General features: G+C 38.8%; 2 protein-coding genes, 1 long non-coding RNA gene and 1 other non-coding gene across 4 annotated transcripts in view; 2 read left to right on the top strand and 2 right to left on the bottom strand.

Annotated features, from left to right (window-relative positions):
* LOC116801978 overlaps positions 1 to 25,693 on the bottom strand; it is a 33,630-nt gene extending 7,937 nt beyond the window's left edge. The window contains exon 1 of the long non-coding RNA XR_004362359.1: positions 25,563 to 25,693. This is a non-coding gene — a long non-coding RNA (uncharacterized LOC116801978). The remainder of the gene's footprint in view (positions 1 to 25,562) is intronic.
* On the bottom strand, positions 5,001 to 11,723 carry LOC116801977. Its single transcript, XM_032724517.1, has 2 exons — positions 6,782 to 11,723; positions 5,001 to 5,343 (listed from the first exon to the last, which is right to left on the bottom strand). Exons 1-2 carry the CDS (start codon positions 11,649 to 11,651, stop codon positions 5,102 to 5,104), a joined length of 5,112 nt encoding a protein of 1,703 aa, XP_032580408.1. The 5' UTR covers positions 11,652 to 11,723; the 3' UTR covers positions 5,001 to 5,101.
* Positions 15,710 to 16,816, top strand: LOC6616234. Its single transcript, XM_002040562.2, has 2 exons — positions 15,710 to 16,490; positions 16,637 to 16,816. Exon 1 carries the CDS (start codon positions 15,864 to 15,866, stop codon positions 16,434 to 16,436), a length of 573 nt encoding a protein of 190 aa, XP_002040598.1. The 5' UTR covers positions 15,710 to 15,863; the 3' UTR covers positions 16,437 to 16,490; positions 16,637 to 16,816.
* Trnaq-uug lies at positions 24,029 to 24,100 on the top strand. The gene has a single exon. It is a non-coding gene; the product is annotated as a tRNA-Gln (tRNA).
* Positions 25,694 to 27,270: the final 1,577 nt, after the last annotated feature.

Here is a 27,270-nt window from a genome sequence, read left to right as displayed (position 1 = left end):
CTGGAGCCAAGTGAGAAGTGATAAGCCATTTGGCACCATTTTAAGTGGAATCGCAAACGCTGATAGGTTTGGTCGATTGGCGATTGCAACATGGGGCAATCCATTGGCAGTTGGTCTTTGGATTCTTCGAATCCCCGATCGCAAACCCGATTCCGAGTCCGATTCCGATTCCGATTTCGATTTCGATTCGGTAATGGAATGGATGGTGACCTCTGAGTACACCACAAGTCCCAAACTGACCGCATGTGGCTTCGTATCTGTCACTGCTCTAATGCATGGCATAAATCTCATTGCTGCCTAATTGAAATCATCTTTTTCGAGCTGGCGAAATTCAATTGCCGCAATCTACCGTCGAACGGATCGAAGCGAACCGAGGCTCTGGCTCTCCGCGGCGATAATGGTGGTGATAATGGGCCCCTGCCCCATCGGCTATGTGGTCTTGCCCTTCGTTCCTTACACAACCAGTGAATGGGTATTAGTGTGAATGAATCTCTTCTATGGGCTCTTAATGAACTCATTACTTTGCTCCCATGGAAATAGCAATGTTTACAAACAATCCAATAGGAGCGTATTCAATATAAATTGATTTGTATTCGCCGTTCATTTTATTTCTAATTTATTGCTTGTAATAAATGTATTCAAAACAGTCTCAATAGTTTCAAAGCGCATCTTTGCGTATGCATTTTCAGAAAATAGGCCTTTTTAGATACTGATAAAACTAGCATTTGAGCAAGATTTAATTTAAAATATAATTTATTTGGAGATAAGTGCAAAACAGGAAGAGTACTAGTTGGTCTACACCGTTTTTAAACATAAAACACAACATCTGTTTATTTTTACCGCCTCGTTTCACAATCGGCGCCTGTTCTTATCAGTCCAACGACTAATTTGCATTACACGCATTATTTGTTGCTAATGCCGAGCTCTCGGCTACAACAACAAATTACTGCTGGCGATAAAGGAATACGTATACATAATAATAATTGCTCATACGCCCCACTTGCCAGCACTCTGAATAGCCATCACGTATGTGCCTACATAAATGTGTATGTTTATAAGTTTAAATATAAGTTTAAATCCGCCGTCTCTTCAACGGGATCGGTTTCTTGCTGAACTGACGCACTATCGAGTGAGATCAATATCTATATCCTCGAGCAGAACCACTTTTTCGGTTAGAAAGGAAAGGGAAAGTGAAAGCCGAAGAACGCGTGTGACCCAGTTTATTTTCTATAATCGCTCAGCATATAGCCCCCGTGCATATACACAACACTACTTATATACAGGGGGGCCATAAATAAGATTACTGATTACCGCCGGTCGTCAGAAGCGTCAGCCTATGAAATCCAATAGCTTTGGTACATTCATAGGTGTACGTACTGTATCCTAGACACACATAAGGTATCGCAAGTCTCGAAGAAGGAAACAAATTGAACGGCTATCCATTGATTTGATTCATAGTTGTGCACTCAATATGTTTTCGAATAAAAGTCAAAAATTCCCAAACACAAAGTTCTGTAAAATATAAAATGAATTGGAATTGAAAATGGGCTTCAGAAAGTGCATCTCTAAGTTATGTAAGAACTCGAACTGGAAAAATCACAATTTGCTATGCTAAACTATTCGAAGGTTGGGGTAATTAAGTGACGTTCTAGTAGGCAATATAATATATAAAAGGTAGTCGAAAAACTTAAACTTAAGCAGAGTAAAGTGGCAATTTTCACAAAATGTTTACAACGCTGGGAAACACCCGATCGGAATTGCATAGCCATTAATAGATAAACCATTATAAATGGGCGGCAAAAATACAATTTGTGCGGGTGCTCGGTACTCATTTGTGCCGTTGTTTCAAAACGCGACCGAATGACGAAATGACTGGCTGAATGAATGAATGAATGATTGCAAAACACTAACGAGAATTACCCGAATGGCGACGCTTAGCTCAATTTGCATTATGCAAATGACGCGTTAGGGGCCCCGACCGACCCCCTGGAAACCCTGAAAAGTGCGAACCCCCAACCCCGAACCCCAAACCCCAAACCCTCAGGGACCCACCATTAGCAACAGCTATAACTACTAGGAAATATATTTATTTTCATTATTTTCGTATTTAAAAAAGAAAAAAAAGAGAGAAAACAACGAAAGATTATTGAGAAGTACGGGAAGTACTAGCAGAGTATCTGGGGCTTCGACCCACTTGGCTATTCACTCGTTTATGTTTATTTTTCCGTTTAAATGCAAAATGCGCGGCAAATGCGACGCCGGCTGATGCTCGCCTGTTTTAGCTGGTATAGTTTTTCTTTAGTTTTTTCTTTTTTTCCCCCTTTTTTTTATTGCTGTAATGTGGCAAAGGTCTCGCACGTGTACGCGTCGTACATACACTCAAAGAAAATCGCACACCCACAAGCAAGCACACGATTGTGGAGGCAGCGAAACTATTTTAAATGCTTTAGCTTACAATGTTGCCGGTCGGAAACTGCGTAAAACAATTTTAATCGCACATGCCAGTGGCTCGTGTTTGGCATTCGTGGGTGGGTGGTTGGTTGGGTGAATGGGTGGTGCGGTGCGTTGTGTTGTGTGCTGGTTGCTGGGCGGTGGGTGGTAGATAAATGGGTGGAGTGACAGACATCGCCATCAACGCGCATATATATTTTGGCGCATTTTGAGCAAATTATTACTAGTGTGCGGCGTGAAATCATTTCGCATCATAATCAATTGAATTTCAGATTTGCTCTTTGCAATTCGAAACAAATGCCATGCAGCCATAAAACTCAAGAGTGCTTAACAAACTAATATATATACATATATACACTGATAAAATCTTGAAAATATACTCCTTTTTTTTGCCCGTTTGTCCGTTGCAACGACTTTTTGATTATGTTGAAAGTTTTGCCTCGCTTATTTGGCGCAGCACATAAATAAGTATATGTTCCCATGCCGACATCTCCATTTCAGGCATCATCATCATTTTTTATATTCCTGCCAACTGTCATTAGCTTCCTTCGGCCGTGTTATTTATCTGGCGGATGCATAATTGCGTATTATCAGCGTTTTGCATTGACATTCTGTGCATTTTTAATGACTTCTTTTGGCCCGAAATAAAGGAATCGACTGTCTTACTGTCTGCCGACTGCCGCGGCTCCCAATGGAGGGCATACTGTACCGAATGGAGGGATACAATCGCAGATAGCGAATAAAAGGCTTAAGAGCACATCATTGACATTTGACAGGCAGACAGAACACTTATTTATATATATATATATCATAAGCTTATACATATAAATATGTGTACATTTTGCCACCCTCACTGCCTTAATTTTATGCAGCGTCAAAGAACAACATTTTTCGTATTTTTTTTTTTTGCTTGTTTTAATATTATTTTTGGCTGGATACCCAACTCAAATCTCTCAGTTCGATGATGGAACTTGTTGGTTCTTTGCGCCCTGCACATTTGACAGATACTCCTGTCCATTTAAGTGGGGTTATGCGACTGCAAATGAATTCAAATTAACGGACTTTGCAAGTCAGATTTTTGTAGTTGTGTTTTTTGTTGAGCAAACCCAATATTTCGCTTAAGCCGATCATTATCGATCGTACTATAGAATAAAAACAAATTCAAATTTCATGATTGGGCGGAATTTGTTGTTCGCAGAATTTTCAACTCCTAACTTCCGCTTGGATGCAGAGCCTGAGCAAGACTTCCTGGAAATGGATCTTGGGCCACTTGAACTATATGTTTTATGGACGGCAGCCATGGGAACTTGAATGGGGATTTGTCCGCCCGAGCACAGCAAAGTGCCATAAATAATACGAATAATAAAGTCTCAAATCCTTAAGCAGCCGACAAAGCAAAATAAATCAAATCAAATGCGAAAAGAATGCCCCCAAAAATGCTGGATTTTTTATAGTGAAATACACATCCGCATTTTGTGCAATTAGCCTAAAGGCATGCTCACACAATTGAAACCTATCTTATTGTTCGGTTTATTTTGATCTCGGAACTGGCGCTATTTATCGAAAGATCGGGTCGATTCCCCCCGCCAATTTGGGATGCGGAACTACCGCCCATTATCAAGAGGTTGAATTAAAGATGCTCCTCCAGCAGTCGAATGATTAATCTGACAACGAACGATGTTCAAAATTAAGAACTATTTTTGGTAGGTAGCATGACTAACGATCAACAGCCCAATATTTGGAAGTGTGTTTAAACCAGATCTATTATTTGCATTGGATGACTCCGGCTCTACTTGACATTTAAATGAAAAAGTTTCTTCGTCGATTAAACACTCTTAATCACTGAAAACATGAAAGAAATCCGAACGAAACACTTAAATTAATTGGGTGGTGTAAAATCCCAAATAAGAAGACTTTACTCGTTGAGTTTTTGTAAGAAACTGCCTTTATTTGGAAATATCTTCGGTTTAAATAGGTGACATGAGAATCGCATCTTAAAGTAAATGGCCTACGCAGAGGCCTAAGTAAATAGTCCCCGCCTTATCGAGGTCCCACGCTCGGGCACATCTGCCTATCTTGAGCGGCGAGGACCTTATCTGTGGTCTCCCACTAAGGGACTATTTTAGGAGGCGGGGAACGATCTCAAGTGACTGACTCATGTGGTGTGCACATGTTTTTGAGCAATGCACCCATGTCGCCTTAGATAACAAAATCCTAAATATAATTTATCGCTCTCGATTCATTTACATAAGATATGAACGGAGCCCAAAATTGTAAGTCTTTAAATATATTCGTGTTCATGTGTGAACATTCTGCCAAAGGGCCAGCAAAGCTGAGATGTACATTAGTTGCATTTATAACAGTAGTGGACTGTATTTATTTGATATATGTTCATTTATTTTGCAACTAAGATTTCAATGGGCCTAGTTTTTCTGGCTTTTAATTTTATTGGATTACAATTATGGTTTATATTATTTTTAATTCAACAATTTGTACTCAATTAACTTATTTTAAACATTTTGCTTTTTCTATGTAGAAGTACATTTTCTATTAAACAACGATATAGTGGACTGTATATTTTTATTTGTTATATTATTTTATTGTTTATTTACTATTGATATTTATAGTACTGGCAACGGACCTGCAAAGGTTATTGCTTGCATTCTTTGTTGCACAGCACATTCCGTATGAAATATATTATTAATACTATCATTAGTATTAAGGCAATAATTAATCCAGCATGTCCGGAAATATGATGGAAATGTAAATCTTTCAATTTTTGATGGTTCTCTTTCATAAATTTAATTTCATTATTCAATCGTTCAAATTCCTCAGTATGATTTAATATTGATAGTTTCAGCGGATCCCAAATAATCTTCGGCACTTCACTAACTTCTCCTATATAAGGTGTTGATAATAATTCTTCACTTTCGGACTGAATGTTATGGTGGGCAACTAGAATTTTATCGTCGGTTCTTGCCGTACAATATGGCGCAATGCTTAAAACTCCTTGCTGAGGCAAATCAAACAATTCAATTTGAGAGCCAGTACATTGCAGACGGACTTTTGAATTCGCAGGAACCTTACCTGAGAATATTTGTATTTAGCCTACCGTGATTAATATCAATCAACAGGCTTATAATGCCTGCTTGAATTTTTTCGCCTTCTTCAATCAATGAGTGTAGCTGTTTCGTAATCATAAAGAATTTTATTGATTCCTTATAAACATAATAATTTTCTTTAAGAACTTCTGTCATGTTCTCAATTCTTATTTGCATACTTCTAAAATTGGAGTTAACATCTTCTGTTGTTCTCTTTAATAGATTAGAAGTTGAATCAACCACAGATGTTTGTTTTTGAATTAGTTTATCAAGGTTGTTCTGGTTATCTAACAAATTCTTCATATTTTCTTCTAATTGCTCTCTATCATCTTCATCCATTATACCAAATAAAATATGATACAAGGAACCCATAAATTCGAAAGGAGCACGCTTGCTTCTAGATCTAGACTGCATCATAAACAATTTATTGTTTTCTTCAAGTTCCGATAACTGACTTTGCATATTATCTAAGACTAGACTACATTGCTCTTCAAAGCTATGAAGTCTTTCGCAAACTTTCCTCATACTTTGTATAAGCGCATTACCCTTTGTTAACATTTTAAAATATGGATCCATTTTATAATAGATAACCAAATTCCAAGAAGTACTCACAATCTCAACATCTCCTAGCGGGTCTAGATATATTGCTGAGGTTTTATTTATTTTGTCTATAGAATATCTTGGTGCTATATCTTTAGGTAATGCGCTAGAAACTTGACAACTTAACACAAACAACAACATTGCCATAATGATTCCGATCTTGGACATTCCCGATGTCGCTCTAGTTCGTCTTTTTGGCTCTTGGTCAGCCTCATTTTTGTCAACAGACTTTATTCCTTCCAAGGGACAAATTTTAGTAATGGGTCTAGTGATATATCCTTCCTGCATCTTTACTTTAGCCACTCGGACCTTATCATCATTCCCCTTATGCACCTTTTCCACCTTTCCTAAAGGCCATCTTGCAGGATGACAATTCTCATCCTTCAATAAAACTATTTGCCCTTCTTCTATATTAGGAATTTCCTTTTTCCATTTATTCCTTTGCTGGAGCGTATGCAAATATTCACTTTTCCACTTAACCCAGAAATCTTTCTTCATTTTTTGGATAAGTCTCCACCTATCCAAATTTCCGATTTTTTCATCTTCCATTGGTTCGACTATTTCTAAAGGTGGTCTTCCAATTAAAAAATGACCTGGTGTTAAAACTTCTTGTTGGTCCTTCTCACTAACTATAGTGTATAATGGCCTTGAATTTAAGCATGCTTCTATTTGACATAAAAGAGTTGACATTTCTTCGTAAGTCAAAATAGTGTCGCCGATTATACGCTTTAAATGGTATTTCATTGACTTAACTCCAGCTTCCCAAATACCTCCGAAGTGAGGTCCTGCCGGGGGAATAAAATGCCAATCAATCCTGTCCTTTTCAAGCTGCGCTGCAATCGTTATATTTTCTTGTATTGCATTAAATAACTCTTGATCTAATTTTCTTGCAGCTCCTACAAAATTTGTTCCGTTGTCTGAATAGATATTGGAACATTTTCCCCGTCTAGCAATAAATCTTCTGAGTGCTGCTAAAAATGCGTCTGAAGTTAGATCGCTTACCATTTCTAAGTGTATGGCTTTGGTGGCCATGCAAACGAATACAGCAACGTATCCTTTAAATGTTTTTTGGCCACGATTTTTTGAACATTTAACATAATAAGGACCTGCGTAATCTATTCCAGTATTAAGAAACGGGAATGTCATCGTCACTCTATATTTTGGCAAGTTACCCATTATTTGCTGAGCTGTATTTTGTTTATACCTTGCACACGTTACACATTCTCTTAAATACTTTTTCAACGAATTTTTCAACCCGAAAATCCAATACTTTCTTTGGATATAGTTTCGCATTAGGTTTATCCCTCCATGCAATGTTTCCTTATGAGCATTTTTTATTAATAAGCTTGTTAGGTGGCATTTTTCTAAAATGATTGGATGTTTAACATTAAATTCTGCATTGGAATTTTGCAATCTTCCTCCAACTCTTAGAACCCCATCCTTGTCCAAAAATGGATTCAATGACAATATTTTATTATTTGTCTTGATTTCCTTTTTGATTTTAAGGCACTTTATCTCTTGCCTAAACTGGTATTCTTGTTGTTTCTTAATAACAACTGTTTCCGCTATTCTTATCTCCTTTACTGAAATAATTGATGAATAGGCTTTATTTCTTGTTTTCATCTGCACGAATCTATTTATGTATGCTATTATACGTATAAGTTTTTCTATACTGGAATACCTTTCTATTAATTCGTAAATAGGATCATCTATTTTGTCATTTAATACCGTATTTATTAAGACAGGTTCTTCTACAGACTGCTGCCGAGGCCAAAGTTCTTTTGGGTCTGCTAGCCATTTCGGACCTTTCCACCAAAAATCACAGTTGATCAACTGGTTAGAATCCACTCCCCTGGATGCTAAATCTGCTGGATTATCCTCTGACTTAACATGATTCCATTCAGTATTTTTTAATTTCCGAATGTCATCCGTTCTTCTTTTTATAAATTTGATCTTACTTTGACCACTGTTAATCCATGCTAAGGTAATCGTGGAATCACTCCAAGCATAGATCTCCATTATATTGTCAATTGATCCTTTTAGTCTTTGGATTAATTCACTAAGCAGGTGAGCTGCACACAGCTCGAGTTTGGGAATTGTCTTCCTATTTTTTATAGGGTTGACTCTACTTTTGCTAGCTATTATATTAACATGAGGTCCTACTTTAGCATAGACTACTGCAGCATATGCTTTTTCGGAGGCGTCCGCAAATCCGTGAATCTGAATGACTGAAGAACTGTTTGAATTAATCCACCTTGGGATTCGAATATTCTCTAACAATAATAAATTTTCTTTATATTTTTCCCAATAATTTTTATCTTCTATGGATAATTCCTGATCCCATTCACTTTTATTTATCCAAAGTTTTTGAATAAAAAGTTTTCCTGAAACCGTGACTGGTGCCAACCATCCTAACGGATCAAATATTTTTGCTAGCGTTGATAACACAACGCGCTTATTTATATTTTTTGATTCATCATTACAATTTACGCTGAACTTAAATAAATCATTTTGAGGTTCCCATTTTAGTCCTAAAGTTTTAACACATTCATTTTCGATAATATTGAGAACCTTATTGTCCCCTGTGTCCTCCACAGTGGTTAATATTTTGGAATTGTTGGAAATCCATTTCCTTAAGTTGAATCCAACTTTCTGCAATTCATGGAGAATTAATGTTATTAATTTATTAGCTTCTTCTACCGAATCAGCTCCAGTCATTAGGTCATCCATATAGAAATCATTCCTAATTATTGCACTAATAACTTGGTTTTTACATTTATCTGCAATATCTACCAGAACCCTGGTAGCCAAATATGGTGCAGATGCAGTTCCGTAAGTGACTGTGGTTAATTTATATGTTTTAATTTTTTCTTTTGGAGAATTTCTCCATAAAATATATTGATATTTTTGATCATCATTATCTATTTTAATTTGTCGGTACATCTTTTCAATGTCTGCCGAAACAACAAATTCCCATTTTCTCCATTTAATAATAATGTCAAAAATATCTTTTTGAACTCGTGGCCCAACCCACATTATGTCGTTCAAACTTTTGTTATTCGTAGTTTTTGCTGAAGCATCAAAAACTACTCTCAATTTGGTCGTAAGGCTTGAATCTCTAATCACTGCCTGGTGCGGTAAAAAATATTTGCCTTCATCACTCACTTCAATCATGTGTCCTAAATCCATGTATTCATTCATGAATTTAGTGTAGTCAACCTTAAGTTTTTCATTTCTTTTTAGTTTTTTCTCCAGATTCATGTAACGAGCTATCGCTTGTTTCTTTGAATCTCCTAAGGTGACATCCTCCTTGAATGGAATTGACACAATGTATCGCCCATCTGAATCTTTTTTTGTCGTTTTGATAAATTTATTTTCACAGATTTCAGACTCGATATCATCTTTTTCTTCTTCTTCCACTTCCCAGTAGCGATCTAACTCTTTTATTTCTATTGTTGTGGCTACAATGGTTTCTTTTCCTTTGGATTTTTTACATCCAGAAACTATCCACCCGAAATCAGTTTTTTGCCCAAGGAGACCGTCTATTTTTATAACTCCATTTTGCAGAATGTGAGTATATACGTCTGCTCCAATGATTAGATCAATGCGACCCGGTTTATTAAAATCGGGGTCGGCTAATTTAAAGTTCTTCCATTTTTTCTGATCAACATTAATCGTGTTGACTGGAAGTGCCTTCATAAGTTTTGGGAGAATAATTGCTTCAATTTCTAAATTTTTCGGAGAATTTCTTATCGAAATAACCGCTTTGTGCTTGGAGATGCACGTTCCTGTGGAAGATACTCCACTTATTTCAGTATGAGACCGAAATTTTTTCAATTTTAGAATCTGTGCAGACTCTTCTGAAATAATTGTGCTTTGAGAGCCACTATCAATCAATGCTCTTAATTGTTCAAAGCCTCCATACCTCGACTTTACTTGAATCAAGGCCGTGGCCAACAAGGCTTGACCTGTTGTTCTACACGTATTCACTTTTTCTGGATTATGACCTGCAAAGTGAAGTAACGTGTGGTGAGGTTTACGACAAGTCGAACAAAGCTGCTCGCTTATACATTTTTTACCAAACGGATGCCTCAGACATCTTAGGCAAATCCCATTTTTTCTTACCCAGTCAGACCGTTCTGCTGGATTCATTATTTTAAATTTATGGCATTGAATTAAATAATGCCCTGGTAGTTTGCAATATGCACAATTGTCACTATAATTTTTATTCTTGTTATTATTAATCATTTTCTTTACAGGTTTTACTTCCTGTGAGAATGATGATATAGAATTGAGCCTTTGCTCTAAAAAGTCCATGACATCAGAAAGTGCCTGTATTTCTTTTGTCTTTTTAACATGGCTTTCATATAAATTGAGTGATTCTTTATTGAATTTCCGAAGAATTATGTGAGCGAAAATTGCATCCACATCTTCTGGTAATTGTGCCTTTAATTTTATAATATAAATTGACTCGTTAATCGTGTCAATAAATGTCTTTATTTGCTTATTGGATTCTAAATTTAAATTTGGCATATCCATAAGCCTATTCATATGATCTGAGAATATGTTTCTTTTATTCTCATATCGCTTGGTCAAAAACTCCCAAGTGGCTTCATAATTTTCTCCAGAGCCGAGCAGTAAATGAGTAACCACATTTCTGGCTTCTCCTTTTAATGCTGACTTTAGATAATTAAATTTGAGAGAAGGACTGAGATCCTCTCTCACATGTATGAGCTCTGTAAAGAGTTCATTAAAAAGATCCCATTCTTTGGAATCACCAAAGAAAGTGGGAATCTGTATTTTAGGCAGGGTTGGTAACTCCTCCGCCTTAACAACCGTCGACATTTCAGCTTTATTTATTGTGCCACTGAGTCGACTATTAATGGCTGTAAGAATATTTTGTTTGTCAAATTCAAGTTCGCTAATTTCTTCTTCGAATAGCGAGCTCTCAAAATGACTATTCACCTGTTCAATCAGGTTATCTATTTTATGCCATAAAAATTCAATTTTATTTTTCCTTATTTTAAGGAAATCTGGACTACTGTCTATTAGTTTAGACGTATCTTCTAGATATACTCGAAATTGGCCAACATTATTTCGAAATGCCTGCTCTACTTTTAAAGCGTTGTTTTGTGCTATACCCTCTTTTTCAGGGTGACCACACATTTCAAGGTTTAATGTAGGGGGAGGGTTTGATTTAGGGACAGTGTTTGATTTAGGGAAAGTGTTTTCTACCGACTCGCCCTTAATTTTTTCATTTTTATTTTTAATTTTTTCTAACACCATCATTATTAAATCATACTGCTTCGCGTTAAAATATTCATGATCGACAACGCCGATCTTTAACAAATTGCTATGATTAGCAATGAAACATTTTTGAAGCTCATTTAATTTTAGAATTTCTACATCTGTTAATGTTGGTTTTACTTCCAACTTTCTAATTTCCAAAATAATTTCGGACTGCTTCTTAAGGAATTGAATAGTCTTTTCTGACATCATTTTGAAAATTTTTTGTAATTTCTTAATATATATAGTACGTGTATATGTATTTTATATGTATTTATATATATATGTGTGTTTGGATAAACAGAAAATTCTTGTTTTGACTTAGCTGATGTCGTTGTTGTTGCTGCTGCTGTTGCTGCTGTTGTTGCTGCTGTTGCTACTGCTGTTGCTGCTTCTGCTGCTGCTGTTGTTGCTGCTTCTGCTGCTGGTAGAGGCTCCTTTGATGTTTAAAGATGATTTTTTTTGTTTATTTGGCACGTTTTATTATTTTTGTAGTCCAGTCAGTTTTTTTGTTTTTTAGCCATTTATTTCGGCATTTATGCTCTTTTGGCATATACACTGCACTCTATTTATGAGCTGATTTAATGCTATTAGAGCATTTATAAGGCACTGTTTTCAGGCACTTTTTATTTAATTTATGCTCTTATGGCATATACACTGCACTCTATTTATGAGCTGATTTAATGCTATTAGAGCATTTATAAGGCACTTTTGTTATGCACTTTTTAATTTCACAATTGCTGATGTATGGCCTCAAGCACGCCTTACCACAATTTATAATGGTACACAAAGCAACCTTTAGCTATAGACTATAAGGTGCTTGTTTTAAAACATAAAAGATTCTTTTGTATCTTTTTGCTTTTTATATTTATACTCTGTTCCTTACCTTTGGTAGGGGGAAACAAGAGTCACTTATTTTTGCTACCTTTAGCTGTAAGATGCTTAAAGGAGCTGGCCTTTCTCTGAGTTCCTTACCTTTGGTAGGGGGAAACTGCAGAGTCGATTAAAGGCTCGATTGACCAAATGTAAAATCCCAAATAAGAAGACTTTACTCGTTGAGTTTTTGTAAGAAACTGCCTTTATTTGGAAATATCTTCGGTTTAAATAGGTGACATGAGAATCGCATCTTAAAGTAAATGGCCTACGCAGAGGCCTAAGTAAATAGTCCCCGCCTTATCGAGGTCCCACGCTCGGGCACATCTGCCTATCTTGAGCGGCGAGGACCTTATCTGTGGTCTCCCACTAAGGGACTATTTTAGGAGGCGGGGAACGATCTCAAGTGACTGACTCATGTGGTGTGCACATGTTTTTGAGCAATGCACCCATGTCGCCTTAGATAACAAAATCCTAAATATAATTTATCGCTCTCGATTCATTTACATAAGATATGAACGGAGCCCAAAATTGTAAGTCTTTAAATATATTCGTGTTCATGTGTGAACAGGTGGAATGGATGTATTCATTCTAACATCAATAATAAATCGTTTCATCCTACAATTTGGAACAACTATTTCATTATTCAACTAATGCCAATATCATTGCCTCAAAAGCTCATTGACCAACTCAAATTGGCAATGGCAATTGAGGGATTTTAGTACGTATTAATTAACCATTTCCTGTCACATTGTTACACCAGCCTGTTAACACAATTTAATGAATAATTGATATCTGATAGCGCCGATCTTCAGCGGTTTTGGACATACTTTTTTGTTTTTTTTTTTTGGTGACCGCAAGTGTTTTGTATTTATCGTAAGTGCTTCTCTTGGCAAACCCCATTATCCCATCCCAGCACCCAAATGAGGCAATCTGTATGTTGTATATGAATCACGGATCGCTTAGATCTGGAAACTTGTCTGGGGCATTTGTCGTAAATCACGCGGGGCGACAATCGTGTACAAAGCCATGTTGTACATACCTCGACTTCGGTTTGCACTTGTCAAAAATTCGCACATTTCTGAGTCGCTGTGGTTCGTTTTTTTTTTCTCTTTTTTTATTTTATTTTTTTTTTGGCTTGATTTCTGATTTCTGGCTCGATCGGCCTCCAAAAAGTGCGTGCGATGGTGTGTTGTCATTGTCGTGTAGCCGGCAATTAAAATTGGTCCCCTTCCGCTGGCCACCGCCCCTCGAAAACACCTCGAACCGCCAACGAAACCCCCATGGAAGCCCCTCGAAAGCCCCCCAGAAATTGGCCAGGGCAGCTGTTAAATAATTTATGAAGTGCGTAGGGTTTCTGGTGCGCATTTCAAGCAGCTCGAGAGCCCCAAACGCAGCTCATTTCATTTATTTCACTTCCAAAACTGCGGCCAAATATTTGCGCATCGCTCACGCACTTTTTTGGACTGCCCCGATCAATTTTGTCGAGGCGTCTCCTTTGCAGATACTCTAATAATAAGGAGTATCTGTGCGATGCCAATCACCAATTTACAAATAATACCTACGAATTTTCACTAGTTTTTGTGAATGTTAATGATTATATTGCCTAAATCTCACTTTTCACCGAATTAAAACAATATTAATGATATTTTCAGCACAAATAGAAGAGTATTCACTACTCGACGTCACTATTGATTTGCATTTGTCTTTGTTTTTGTTTGGCCCGTTTCAATTTGTTTTGGTTTTGTTAGCCGGAAAATATTTGGCCACGCAGGTTTTTTTCTTTTGTCTTCGGTGCGTTCCTCATTAAACATTTTGGCCAAAAACTCATTTGCGATCTGCATGCAAATGCCGCTGATTAGCTGGGGCGCCGAGTTGGCCATAAATCAATAGGCCTTTGCGCCTTGGCTGCCACACGAGCCACAAAAAAAGTCCGCAAGTGAAGAGTAAACTGGCCCAGAACGGATCCCAAAAAGTCGGGCTCAAAGCCAGCTGCAGTCTGCAGAGAGCGTCTTCGCGATGGTCTGGCCTGCTTATGGTACGGTCTATTCCCCGCCAGATCCGGATCACGAATGCTCGCTCAACCTTGGCGCACAGTCAGGAAACTCCGTCGAGGGTCGAGGGTTGTCTCTGCACTGTTAGAAAACAGGGCTCTAATTGGGGGAACACATTCCCAACATGGCGCAGTATTCGTAACGAAAGCTTTGCACTTTAAGTTGTATGCCAGTTTTAAAAGGCTCTATACAACACTGCACACTTGAACTTTTTCGCTCAGTGTGGCCAAGGGAAGTGTTAAGCTCGCCACAGAAAGTGGAAAGAAGAGCCTGATTAATTATGAATTGAGTGTCTGAGCCGAGTTGCCTGCACTTGCACTTCTGGCTTTTTTTTGTTTCGTATTTTCATATTTTACTTGTTGCACTTGCGGCACTTTTTATATTTTTACGCTTGCAGAGCTCGCCTGCAGACTTCATGCTGGTCATATACATACGAACACATATACATATGTACATATATTGTCTGTGCGAGCAGGGGTGGGGGCCCAAAAAGGGGCGGAGCCGGGGTCAGCGGCGGGTTTTGCAAAGGGGGAGGCACTCGAGCAACAACTTTTGTCACGCCACTCAGTGTAGTTGAAATGAGGAGCGGTTCAGAGGATCGGGCATCAGATATCTTCAAATCTACCTAATTCTCAAGCGTTATGATTAAAGAAAATTGTGATCAATCAATAGCAATAGAATTAAACCACAAGTAAAGGTAAAAGTCGCAATTGAACTAACAAAATGATTGCTGTATTTTCCTATAGAACCTGAAACTTGGCCCCTGATCCGCTCCTGGCCGCGCTGGTGCACTTGCCACTTCACTTGCAACATGCACTAATGCTCAGCGGCACGTCCCAGTGTCTTTATCATATAAACGGTGCGATTTAAATTAATAATTAAAGCAAGCTTGTGGTTGTGGTTCCCGGTCCGTCTTCAATCGTCTTGGGTCTTAAGTCTCTGGACTTTGGGCTCCGAGTCACGAGACTTTGAGCCATCTGCCGCCGGCAGGTGGATCGCAGGTGGATACGAGCGGATTAAGCTGCCCACCCTTGATGCCATAAATCAACGGGGACATTGGGCTAGGAGTTGCTCGCTGCTCTGTGCTCAGCCAGATGAGAAGTTGACCGGTCTGGTTCATCGCATCCCAGCGAGCCCATTGAAGACGAGCAAGAGCTCCGACTAGACCATATATATATATATATATATATATGTACTTGCCATCCTGACATTTTAAGCGATCTGGCCATTAAAGCTTATTACTCAAAAAAGATCTTTTTGAAGTCAAGAATATCGCGATTTCAAGCTGTTTCTTAAGTTCTTAGCAAAAACCCACATGACAGTTTGTAAGGTTAGCTTTGCCGCTTCTGTCAAATGGGCTAAAGGCGAGTTGGCTAGCTCAAAATTTTTCGTTCGTTTCGTCGCTCTCGAAAATCGAAAATCAGAGGGGGGACAAGCTATGTCAGAAGGGTCAGTTGAAGAGTATCCGATTTAAAGGCACTGAAACTGAAAACTAGAGATGCTGGTCATGGACGCGTTGTTTAACAGCCTGTTGGTGGTCAGTTCCGGCTATGCGATGTACACCCTTCACCCAATTGAAACGCCCTATGGCTATGCAACAGCGGCCTTGAGCCTGGTCCACGGAATTTTGGGGATGGTGCGGGCGGCGAGCAACGACGATGACGAGTGCAATCGGGTGCGACTGATTACGTCGGGCATCATGGAGATAGTGCCGCTGCCCCTGACCAATATCGAGCTCTATCTGAAGTCCACCAATCCGGGCCTGGCGTTGGCCCACTCCTGTTTTGTGGTGCCATTATTCTACGATATGTTGGCCAAGGTGCGTGACACCGAGGACACCTCCACGGAGACCCTGAAGGAACTCACACTGGTGGGCAACGTTGTGTCCCTGCTCTTTCTGGGCGTCAACGAGTCCAGCAATGTGTACGGCGCCATGGCTGCCATCGCTTTTGGAGCTCGCTACGCTTCCGCTTTCCTCGACTACTACTGGAAGGGACTAGGTGCCGAGTTCACCCTGCTGGCCCACTCCATGTTTGTCCTACTGATGACCATGACCCTTTCGGCGAAATGAAGACCACTAGACCTCCCAGAAGATAACCTATCCGCATCCAAGGCCAGCGGTTAGGTTCGTTGCCTTTCAGCTCAATAAACTTGCAATTAATGTTGGCAAATTAAAATGCAAAAATAAACATTAATTGTTTTGTCACATTCACAGCACGACCAAAAAACTTAAGTGTCTCCATCTCTTTTGTCTGCCCCTTTTGTCTCCAGCGCCAGCACTCGACCTCCATCATCCAAAGATCCAGAGAGATCCAGCTGGGGATAACATTTTAGCTTCAATTTACAACGTCAGCGGCGAGCCCCAAATGAGCCAAATGAGCTGATCCCCATTCAAAACCAAAAAAAAAATAAATAAATAAAAGGAACTGAATAAAAGGCTTGAGTTAAGATGGACATGCTATTAATATATACAATTAAATACAAAGATGCATGAGTAATTGGGTTTTGTTCTACCGCCTCTCAAATAATATTTAAAATCATATCCAAACCAGTTGCTAAGAAGTGGGAAATATTTCCGGGAGCGACTCAAGGACATGGCCAAATAAATGTGGCCTACTTTTGGGAGCCGGGAGGCGTCAATCTCGGGGGCAGAACGCTAATATACCGGCGCCATTAAAAAAGAGCGGAAAAGAGCTGCGAACTCGGCGAATGGATAATAATTTATGCATTTTAATTAATTGCCAGTTGCGGGACCCCGTTGCCAGGTTTTTATGATGGCTCTGAGCGATCGGAGAACGGAGATCGGTTTTGCCCCCCTTTGGCGCTAATCATGTCGTCATTTGCATTTCAACGGGCTGCGGGGATTCCGAGGAAACCGGAGGGAGCCATATTCAACAGACAAACTCATTTGTGCAATTAAAAGGCGATACATTTTCTGTTTTTTTTTTTTTTTTGAATCAAAGCTGAGCGCATCGAAAATTAAAGAGACAATGTCGCCGAATATTTTAAGGAAGTACGAAACAGTATAGTCGAATATTAAATATTCTGAAAGACTACACTAGATGTTCATCTTCTACTGTCAAATAACCAATAATAATGAATTGGTTGGGCGTACACACTGCGTATGCGTAATAAATAATATTCACTGGAAATACGTGCATATGTACGTTGTACACACTATAGAAAACAGTTTAGTGTTACAATAATGCAATATACAAATCGATAGAGCTTACTATTTAGCTATTTTCCACTTTATCGACTGAGTACTGTACTGCGAAACTTGTAACCGCTGAAACAATCAAGAAATTTCTACATAAATGCAAAAATCACACAAAACACACAAAACAACAGAAAGCGCAAAAGAAAAGGACCAAAATAAAACAATGAAAATACAAAAACATAGAAGCCAGGCAAAGAGCGCGCTGAATGCGACTGCGCAGCGTTTAGCAAGTTCAAAAACCTGCAGTGACTCAGTCGGTTAAAAAAGCCGGCCGGCATTGGCGCAGTCTCCGATCGGCAGAGCAAAAATAACAAAATAACAGAGTAAAATAAAATAAAAAACGATGCATGCAAAATGAATGCGGACATTGGAGAGAGAGAGATTGGAAAGAGTGCGAATACAGCTAATGAATGCGAAATGGAACACAGAGGCCACGAATGAAAAGGCCCAGTAACGCACCAAAGATACCCTCGAATATAAAGAAAATAATAATAATAATTCTTGAACTTATTTTGGTAAGCAGTATATAGCAGAGATGCAATTCAGAAATGAGCAGTAGAATAGAAGCAAACTGAAATCCTTGAATATTATATAACGCGTAACTCTATAACTGTATGTTATGCACCAAACGACCAATAATTGAATATGCCCCGATTACCCCTATCCTTGTCGCCATATCTTTAATGAATGCCAGCCAATGTGTTCAAAAAGAAACGGTCAAAATGCGAGGCGACGCCAACGCAACCGACATCTCTCGATATGTACCATATAGTATATATATACTCGATCCGTATCTGCATCTGTATCTGTATCTGTATCCGTATCCGTGTGCATGTGTATTGCATGCTTTGACGACGGCGCGAAATTCAAAAAAGCTGCGTGCCGACGCAGCTGCGCTTGCGCATTGTTGTTTGACGTGATTTGTTTACGAATCTTAACAAACTGTGTACACAAAATGTTTTAAATTACCAAGAAAAGGCGTCGTCCGTTCAAATATTGTGCGCACACACAAAAACGCGGCTCAGGAATCACAGCTTGCCAATCTATTTGCACTGGCAAAATCAATAATTGCGAAATGATTGACCGCTGCACTGGGCGAAAGCGATCTGGATGTCAGAAAACTTCAATCACAGTGTACCATATAATGTAGGGATTTTCCAATAACGAATGCTTATAATTGAAGATTTTTGTTTGTTTTACAATTTTAGCTACAGCGAAGTAGCAATATTTTCTCGCTGTGCAAAAAACCCGTTACAGCCGGAGAGTGACTCAAAGTCAGACACATTCAGATACTACGATGGCGTGGGAGAGAGCAAAAACTAGAGCTGCATTCGTATGAATGATGTGAACCACATAATACTACATACTATATACACCCGAGTGAATCACTCGATTCGCAGAACTACGACGAATGCAGCTAAATTGATTGTCCGATCACGATGCCGACAACCTGGCCATTGCAAGTGAATGGGCAACCATACCGTGGGTATATACGCGACTTTTCGGGTTATTACTTTAGATGGTTTTGTGAATTGTGAATGGAATGGCAATGCAGCGAATGAGTCCAATTGTGGGTCAACTAACTTGACCGATTCGATGATGTGCTGCTGGGCCGGCAACCGGCTAAATAGATTCGATAATGGCCATGATTCATTTACTACCATACATTTACCCATTCATATTCATTCATCATTCATATGAGCTGCGTTACAACTTGAACTTCGGCCTAAAACGCCTAAATCCAAACTATTTCCTATTAATCCGTCTTATCAGGCATACTTCTATGGAATTGTAAATATCCGAATGATATCTACATTTGCTCAATACGCTAATATTTTGCTGCATAGAGAACGATGAATCAGAGATCCGAAACAGAACAAAACAACGCGAAATGGTTCTAAGAAATTCCAATCAACTTGTAGCACAGCGCCAATGAATCACTTTTTCTCGAGATCTTTGGATCCAAGATAGCAGATACATTTTGGTCCTTGAACGGCGATTTCCAGCTGCGAAATGAAGGCGCAGACCGAAATGCTCTTTACAATTAGCAAACGAGTTAAGTTCGGCAGTAATAAGTTGTTAATTGCGATCTCCACTTCGAGTTCGAGTTAACAAACATTTCCCTAGCTTATTATGAGGGACCTGTTAACGAGGGAACACTGTGCCGGGCAAACTAGGAAGTTAAGATAACTGACACCGAAAACTTGTTGCTAAATTAGTGCAAATCATTTGCATTGATTAAACTTAATTCATATCTGAATGCCCATTTAATTTGGCCGCACAATAAAATATGCATAATTTTGAACTTACAGAAAATGTTAATATTTTATAGATTTTACTAAAAAGAAATCCTATTTTTAGAGTAAAATGTACTAGCTTATAAATAGAAAGTCATTATGATGTTTAAAAATAAAAGTAATAATGCATTTTAGGTGAGTAAAAATTAAATATTTCACTTTCATATTATTTGCAAATACCATACATTTTCTCTGCGTGTATCCTATGTCTATGATGACCATGACGTCATGATTGCTGGAGTTTTTTGGGATGGGCCCTGCACCTGTTGCCAAGTTGGCCTAAACTTGAAACTTGGTTCGTCATTAGTTGGCCACAGTTAGCAAACGAGTTTTAGCGTTTTATCGTTTTATAGAGATATCTTGTTTTATATATATGTATATATATTTTTTTGGTCTCATCTTCGCGCTTGCATATTCATCGGCTGTGCGTATATAATTACGAAAAAAATCATTATGGTTATGCATTAATTAAATTAGTTATCTCGCCCCGATTGTCACATTAAGAATGCCGAACCGACTTTGCTTAAGTTTTCTGGGATTAGTTGTAGGTTTCTCTTTTTGGCAGACGAGCCTCTCAAACGCTTAAATTAGCATTTAAAATAAAAAAAAAATTTAAAAACTTTTCGATGGCCATTAGCTTATTTGCAGATTAAATCTAACTTTGATCGTCCATAAAATGCCTAATTTTTTTAATTTATATTTGAATTGGTTTTGCTAACGAACTGAATATTTACAAAAATCTTTGTAATTTATCACATTTCTGTAAAGTTTCTGTCTTGGAAATATATACAAAACATACATTTAGCATTCTCCTAAGATTCTCCTATTTTCGTCGAATTTTCGCGATCTGTTTTTCTTTTAGCTCTGGACGACACTATACATATATGGCAAGTGAAGAATCTTCATTTTCTGTCGCTAGGCATTACACAAAAGGCATCTGACACATTTTCTACACGCCGGCACTTAGATAGAAACGAATGTGAACAGCGGAAAAGCGCGCGATGGGTTGGGGAAAACATTTGAAAAGCATTTTCAGTTGTCAGTTTTGTGGGTCGCGGGTATAATATACATAGAGTAATATGCGGAATGATGTAGAATAATATGCGTCATTATGACGAGCCTGTGAACCGCTCTTTTCGGCGATCCCAATAAAAAAAAATCTGAAATGGCTGAAATTCAAAACCCGAAAGACCAAAAGAAGCTCAAATCCTCAAAGAAGCCAAGACAAAGGCATTCTCCATACCTGTACATCCCAGTAGTTGAAGTGCTCCGCAAAAGGACAAACTTTCATTCAGTTGGCAAACAATAATCAAAACGTAATGAATGGCCGGGAAACAAAAAGCTTCAGATTTATCGAAAAAGCGAAAAGGTGGTTGAACCCCCTTTTTTCTCATCACTACAGAAGATGCTTGTCCTTGTGCTTCCGAGTAGGTAACCGAAATTTGGATAACAATAAGCCAAATAAAGGAAAGCCCTTCTAATGGTACAGTCCCGCCAAAGGCTATGATATTGAAATCACATGACGGAGTGACATGACAAATATTTGCGACATTAATTTGTCTTTAGCTAGAAATTTATATATTTTTATTCCCATACGGAATGATATCTATTGTGAGATTAGATGTGTGTCGATTCCAAACGGGAATGAGACGCGATTCTTGTAGTTTGTACGCATGCCGCACAGTAGACGATCGATAAGTATGATTTAAAGCTAGCCTGCATTATTAAGTGGAAACCTATTGAACCTAAATAGCTTAACTGTATTAAAGTTATTAATTTAAATTGCAATACATCTGGGTTAGGGTTACCACTGTAGTTGCATACCAGCTTCAACTGACCACTTAATTTCGAGGTGCCGGCGATGGAGGACTTATCGCCCCCGGGCGATGAGAAGTGTAAATATTACCCAGACAAACTCGGAGGGTGGCACCCAATGTTTATGAAAACGGTCATAAAACATATATATGTGTATGTATATATATATAAGAAATTTAATTTAAAATAGTCGACATCGTTTATTAGTGAGTTCCCCGAAAATGAAATACAAATATTTTGTCATTTACAGTCCGAATCGCTCAATGAAGTCGAGGTAGATAGCAACTGCCTTATGAAAAAGTCTGTTTACCTGGTATTTTCATTGCATTCTTATGATACGAACTTAGCTTATCGAAGAATTAATAGGCTTATACTTAATACGACATAAACCGAAATGGTTTAGGATCATGACACATGTATCTTACTTCAAGAATTGCTCCCAATCACGCATGTTAATTTCTTTGTAGTAGTTTAGTTTCCCCCTTGCATTACATGACGCAATCCCACACCAAATGCTAATGATCGTCTTTAGTATGGGTCACAGAATCGAAGAGAATTTTTATGACTCTAGATGGGTGGAAAAGAACGTGCTGAATCAGGAATTCAATGGGTGACCATGGGGCCCAAGAAGTGATCGCAAAACCCATAAAGCGTCGAAGAGTCGAAAAAGGGGGCCTATGATCAGGTGTAAATATGTTGAGGTGCGTGCTGACAACTCGTTTTCGATTTGTCAATTTTTATGTTTCACAGTTACGTGTCTGAGTTTCGTGAACAGAAATCATGCTGTTTTTTTTTCGTTTTTATTTTTTTTTTTTCGAAAGACGAGATCGGCGGCGGCCCTAGAATCTCAACCTTTTGATAATTCAACGCCCTGAATTATCCCGGCGGGTCGACTATGATAATGGGTAGACAACAAAAAACGCGTCTTTTGCGCCGCCATAAATGTAATTGTATTTGTAATTGTCTGGATTTCTAGAGGCTGTACCTTTTGGCAACAAAAGTTTGAGCCCCTCCCCGTTTGATTACTACTCTTATTTGGGTTACAACGCAAATGCAGGAGCCAGACTACATAATTGTTAATTTCAGTTTGAATACAGTTTAATTGATGCGCATAATTGACCCTTGTCAGGGGCAGACATGTCGCGGCCTGTTGCTTCTCTCCCTTTCTGTAGAAAGGGTGCCAGGAACCACCCCAAGTTATGCAATCCCTGCTCGAAATTACAGTGGAAAAGGAATGGTTGTTGAAAAAAAATTATTGTATAACCACATTTTCATATTCTTGGAACAATTCTCGAAGCTTTCCTTAAAAGGTGGTCCCACTCTTTGGTAATTACGCATGTTGCTTGTTGAGCACAGCACGTGCATTACTATCACTTTGAACATACATACATAAGTATTCAATGTATGAACTTTCCCCTTGCGTATATACCGTTTTCGAGGACCTTCCCTAAGTGTTGTTCTTTTCGCTTGTGCAGATCCTCACCCCAGCCAAAGTATGACAACAAATAGGGGTTATCTCGATATTTCGATCGGCGACCCTTTTCACCTCAAGAGCGGAAGAACGAAGTATGTTTATAAATATTTGACGTAGGAATATACAATACAAATACAAATAAACAATCAGCTCAAAATGCGTACGAAATTTCGATACTCTGTCGAATGATTTTCAGGTAAAAATTTTTCAAATCAGATTCTTAAAGTGCCTGCTTTTAATCCAATTATACGGTATATCTCTAAATGATATTTGACGCAATTACGTAATCAAATTAAGCAGCTTATCTAGCATTTATAATGACGGAATGCAAATAGTCCGCTTCCCACTGACGAACTGCACCACCACGCAGAAGGACATTGAGAGGCACCCACACATTCGCCTACCAAGGACCTTCGACGCCAACTGGGATTTCATATCTCGGCTCCTGCATGCAAGTCGCTCTCTCACTCTCTTTTAGATGCTCTCTTTTTCTACACTTAAAACTACTATTTAATTCGATGCTCTTTTATCTATCCATAAAATTTTCGATTTAAGAACATATAGTCTTAAAAAACAAAAGTTCAGTATTAAGAGTATAGTAACAAACTATACTATATACAATAATTCATAAATATTCGAAATATTACAGATTAGTCCTTTATTCTGATTATCCCTGTCACCTAAAGAGCCCGTTTTTGCTCCGTGTACTGGCTCCCATCGCAGGCCTAGTGGGAGTGAGCGAGACGAACCGGACTATTTATAAAACCAGAGCCTGAGCTGCACTCCACCTCTCTCCCCCTCGCTTGCAGATGCGCCGATTTTCGGTTGCCTGGAATTTTGCAACAGCGCATTTATCCGGTTCTATGGTGTAACGGTTAGCACTCTGGACTTTGAATCCAGCGATCCGAGTTCAAATCTCGGTAGAACCTACCTACCTATTGGATTGATATATATATTTTTGGCTGGGTTTTCCGTTTTTGTTTTTTTTTTCTTGAGGCTCGCTTATCGGTTGGCAGATGATTGACAGCGGTTTGGACCCTCTGCTCAAATACGGTGATGATATTTGACTATATAGTTGGGGAAGCGGGAAGGTGGCATGGTATATTGGTCAATAGTCGGCACTTCATTGGTCATTATCTCGTTAATCAAGTCGACAAACTTGTCGTTTCTATTTGCACAATTGCCATAGGCCATCCCCGGAACCATCTCCCATTCCCCCAGCGATAGAAAACCCATTGAAATGAATTCAGGGCGACGTTTATATATATGTATGTACATATAAACCTTTTTTTTTTTTTTGACTGCGGTGTGAATTTGATTTGTGTCACGTGATATGACAGGGGGCGAGATATGACATCTTTGTGAATGGTCAGCGTGACAGACTGGGAATCGAATGGTGTCCGGAGTACGGAGTGTGTCGGCGGTCCGGGGCATTAACCCAACCGGATTGAAATCATGCGGGGTGGGGGAAAAGCACCGTGGAATCGAAAAAAAAGCCCATCGTTTAGCAGTACGGAAATTTAAGTCTATTTTCTACCGATTACAATATACTGCACGGTATTCAAGAAATATTAATTATTATTATTATTTTTTTTAATTATATAGAAATCTTGCCGCCCTTAATTTGTAAAAAAGAAAAAATTAAAATTCATATTTAAAGTCAATACTAACAAATTGAATTCACCAATATCAATGCCGATACTGTAGCAGATTCATTGAGAGTATCGAATCTTCGCTGACACTCGAACGAGCTTCCTTTCGTGTTTGCTTGACAAACAAAAACTTTTTTTCGTTAATTTTTTCTTTTCGGTTTTGGCTCCATTTGTGCGGTTCCGTAATAAATTTAGTTTCTGAGTTTCTTTTTTTTTCGGCCACACGCGCAAATGTTTGGGGCACAGTTAAGGCCGGCCTTCACTTAGGCTCTTTCTATTAATTTTTCTCGTTTTGCTGGCCTTTAAGCGGCCCTTTAATGGTGGCTAACTCGACGCGCTTGGCAACAGAGGGCCATGAAGGGCTTTGTTAAAAATACGGACTTAGATATTAAATTGTAGAAACTAAAACAACAAAACTAACGAAAAGGCACAACCAAACGCAAGGGCAAAGGCAAATCCAAAACCAAAGCCAAAAAGTAAAAGTTGCCCGATTCTACAGATGGCCAGAGCTAAAACTAGGGCCGGAAATGCTAACACAAATTTTCACAAGCGATGGATGAATGGATGTACAGCCAAATGGACGTGGGGTAAAAAAAAAAAACAAAAAAATATGTACACTTTTTATTTACGCGGACTTGTCGCGGCTCAATTAGCGAAATGCCTAAGAGCTGCTTTTGGCAGTTGGTAGAGCCCACTGGACATGGACATGGATGCTCGTCATTATGGATGTGCCACTTACCCTGTGGCAGCACGCGTTCATTGTCTGTCTGAGAAACATGATGAGCTACAATAGTACCTTGTAGAGCCAGAAGTCAGCCTGGAGATCCTTCCATCCTCAATAATTTGGCAATCACTTTGACATCGACGTATACACCTAAAATGATGGATTTACGTAGTTTAAATTTGTTACATGTTTATGTGCGATTTTTTAATTAATTGAGATTTGTACGAATAAGAATGGTATTTTTTAAAGTCTATTAATGATTGCTCGACTTTTTAAGCCGCTTGCTAGGTATACCCCTATTTGGAGTACGTTGACTGTGCGCCGGCAAGAAAACTGAAACTGGAAAACTAACAAATGGACAGCTGAAGCCGGGGGCAGCATCCCCATTCCACATCCACATCCACATCCCTATCCCCATCCCCATCCCAGACACTTGTTCGCCATGCTTGTTTTTTTCGTTTGGCCTTCTTGCGAGACAATTGTTGCGCGTGTGTCGCCGCTCCCCCCCTCCATTGAGGTCCCCCCTTCGGTGACCAGTGGCGTCTGCCCGTTACAACGTCCATTCATTTATAACGTATTTCACCATTGAAATGTTTAAATTTATTTAAGCAGCCAGGAGGAACTGGCGGCAGTCAGGCCTAAAACAAATCGTTCGTATGTTTCTTGCCTCATCTCCACTCATTCACACCAGCCAAACGCATACAGCTGTGTTCAATAACATAGGTATGGTCAAAAGAAGTATTGATTGGCTTGCCTCCGAGATTTTCGCATCTCACTCGTTTTTGCTTTTTTTAAATAATTAAGGAATTAATAATACACTAGTGTATCATGTAATTCCTGTAGGAAGTACAAGAACTCTTGCCCGCCTGACCGCTGCTGTCAATATTTCTATGGACTTATAGTCATGTCGTCTGGTTGTCTGTCAGGGCCGGGTATACTGATGTCCAAAAGACATTAGTTCGTAACTTAATTAATGTTTTTGTGTTAATTGCCGGCAGCAAAAAAATTTTAGAAAAACTCGAAAATGTTCGACAACACGAAAAAAGTGGGAATAAAAAAAAAATAATAAAATTAAATTAAATGGAAACTAAGCAGAAAACAGAGGAGAGCTGTAGTACGGACTTGAATGAAGGCATCGGGAATTAAATTGTCAGACCATCGAGGAACAAAACCATCCAACAACTGCCCCAAACAAGCGAGATATCGATCGCGACAAGCAGTAGATATTCCCAGAAAGGCCTACATGGCCCACTAGGTGACCCAAAATGACAAAGATGATCCAAACACGAAGATGGACTGCTAAGATAGGTATTTTTGTATTTTTGTATCTTTGGGTGTTGTAGTTGAGAACGACTTGGCAAAATTGATTCCTAAATAGATATTGTTAGGCGCTTTGATTTAAGGCCCCACTTCCTGTGCACAGTATGGGCCTAATATTTTTTGGGGGATTTCTTCCCTGTCGCTTTGAGACAATAATTCATTTGGGCATTAACTAAATTCGTTTAAATTGTGCCCATTTTTTCGAGGACACACATTAATAATTATACCTAGGAGATCTTATCTGCAGTGAGCTCCGTTCTCAAGCCGCAGTCTAGTCTTGTATAAACTTGTTTCAATACACATTTCTTATAACCAGAAATCAGCACAGCTTAATAATCGTGATAAGAGTCCAAAAGATCTGTTTCCATTATATTGTTTCAGCCACTCAAATGCCCAAAGTGTT

Source organism: Drosophila sechellia, chromosome X, assembly GCF_004382195.2.
Source record: "Drosophila sechellia strain sech25 chromosome X, ASM438219v1, whole genome shotgun sequence".
In the NCBI taxonomy this organism is placed as follows: domain Eukaryota; kingdom Metazoa; phylum Arthropoda; class Insecta; order Diptera; family Drosophilidae; genus Drosophila; species Drosophila sechellia.
This window is presented reverse-complemented; position numbering and strand designations above follow the sequence as displayed.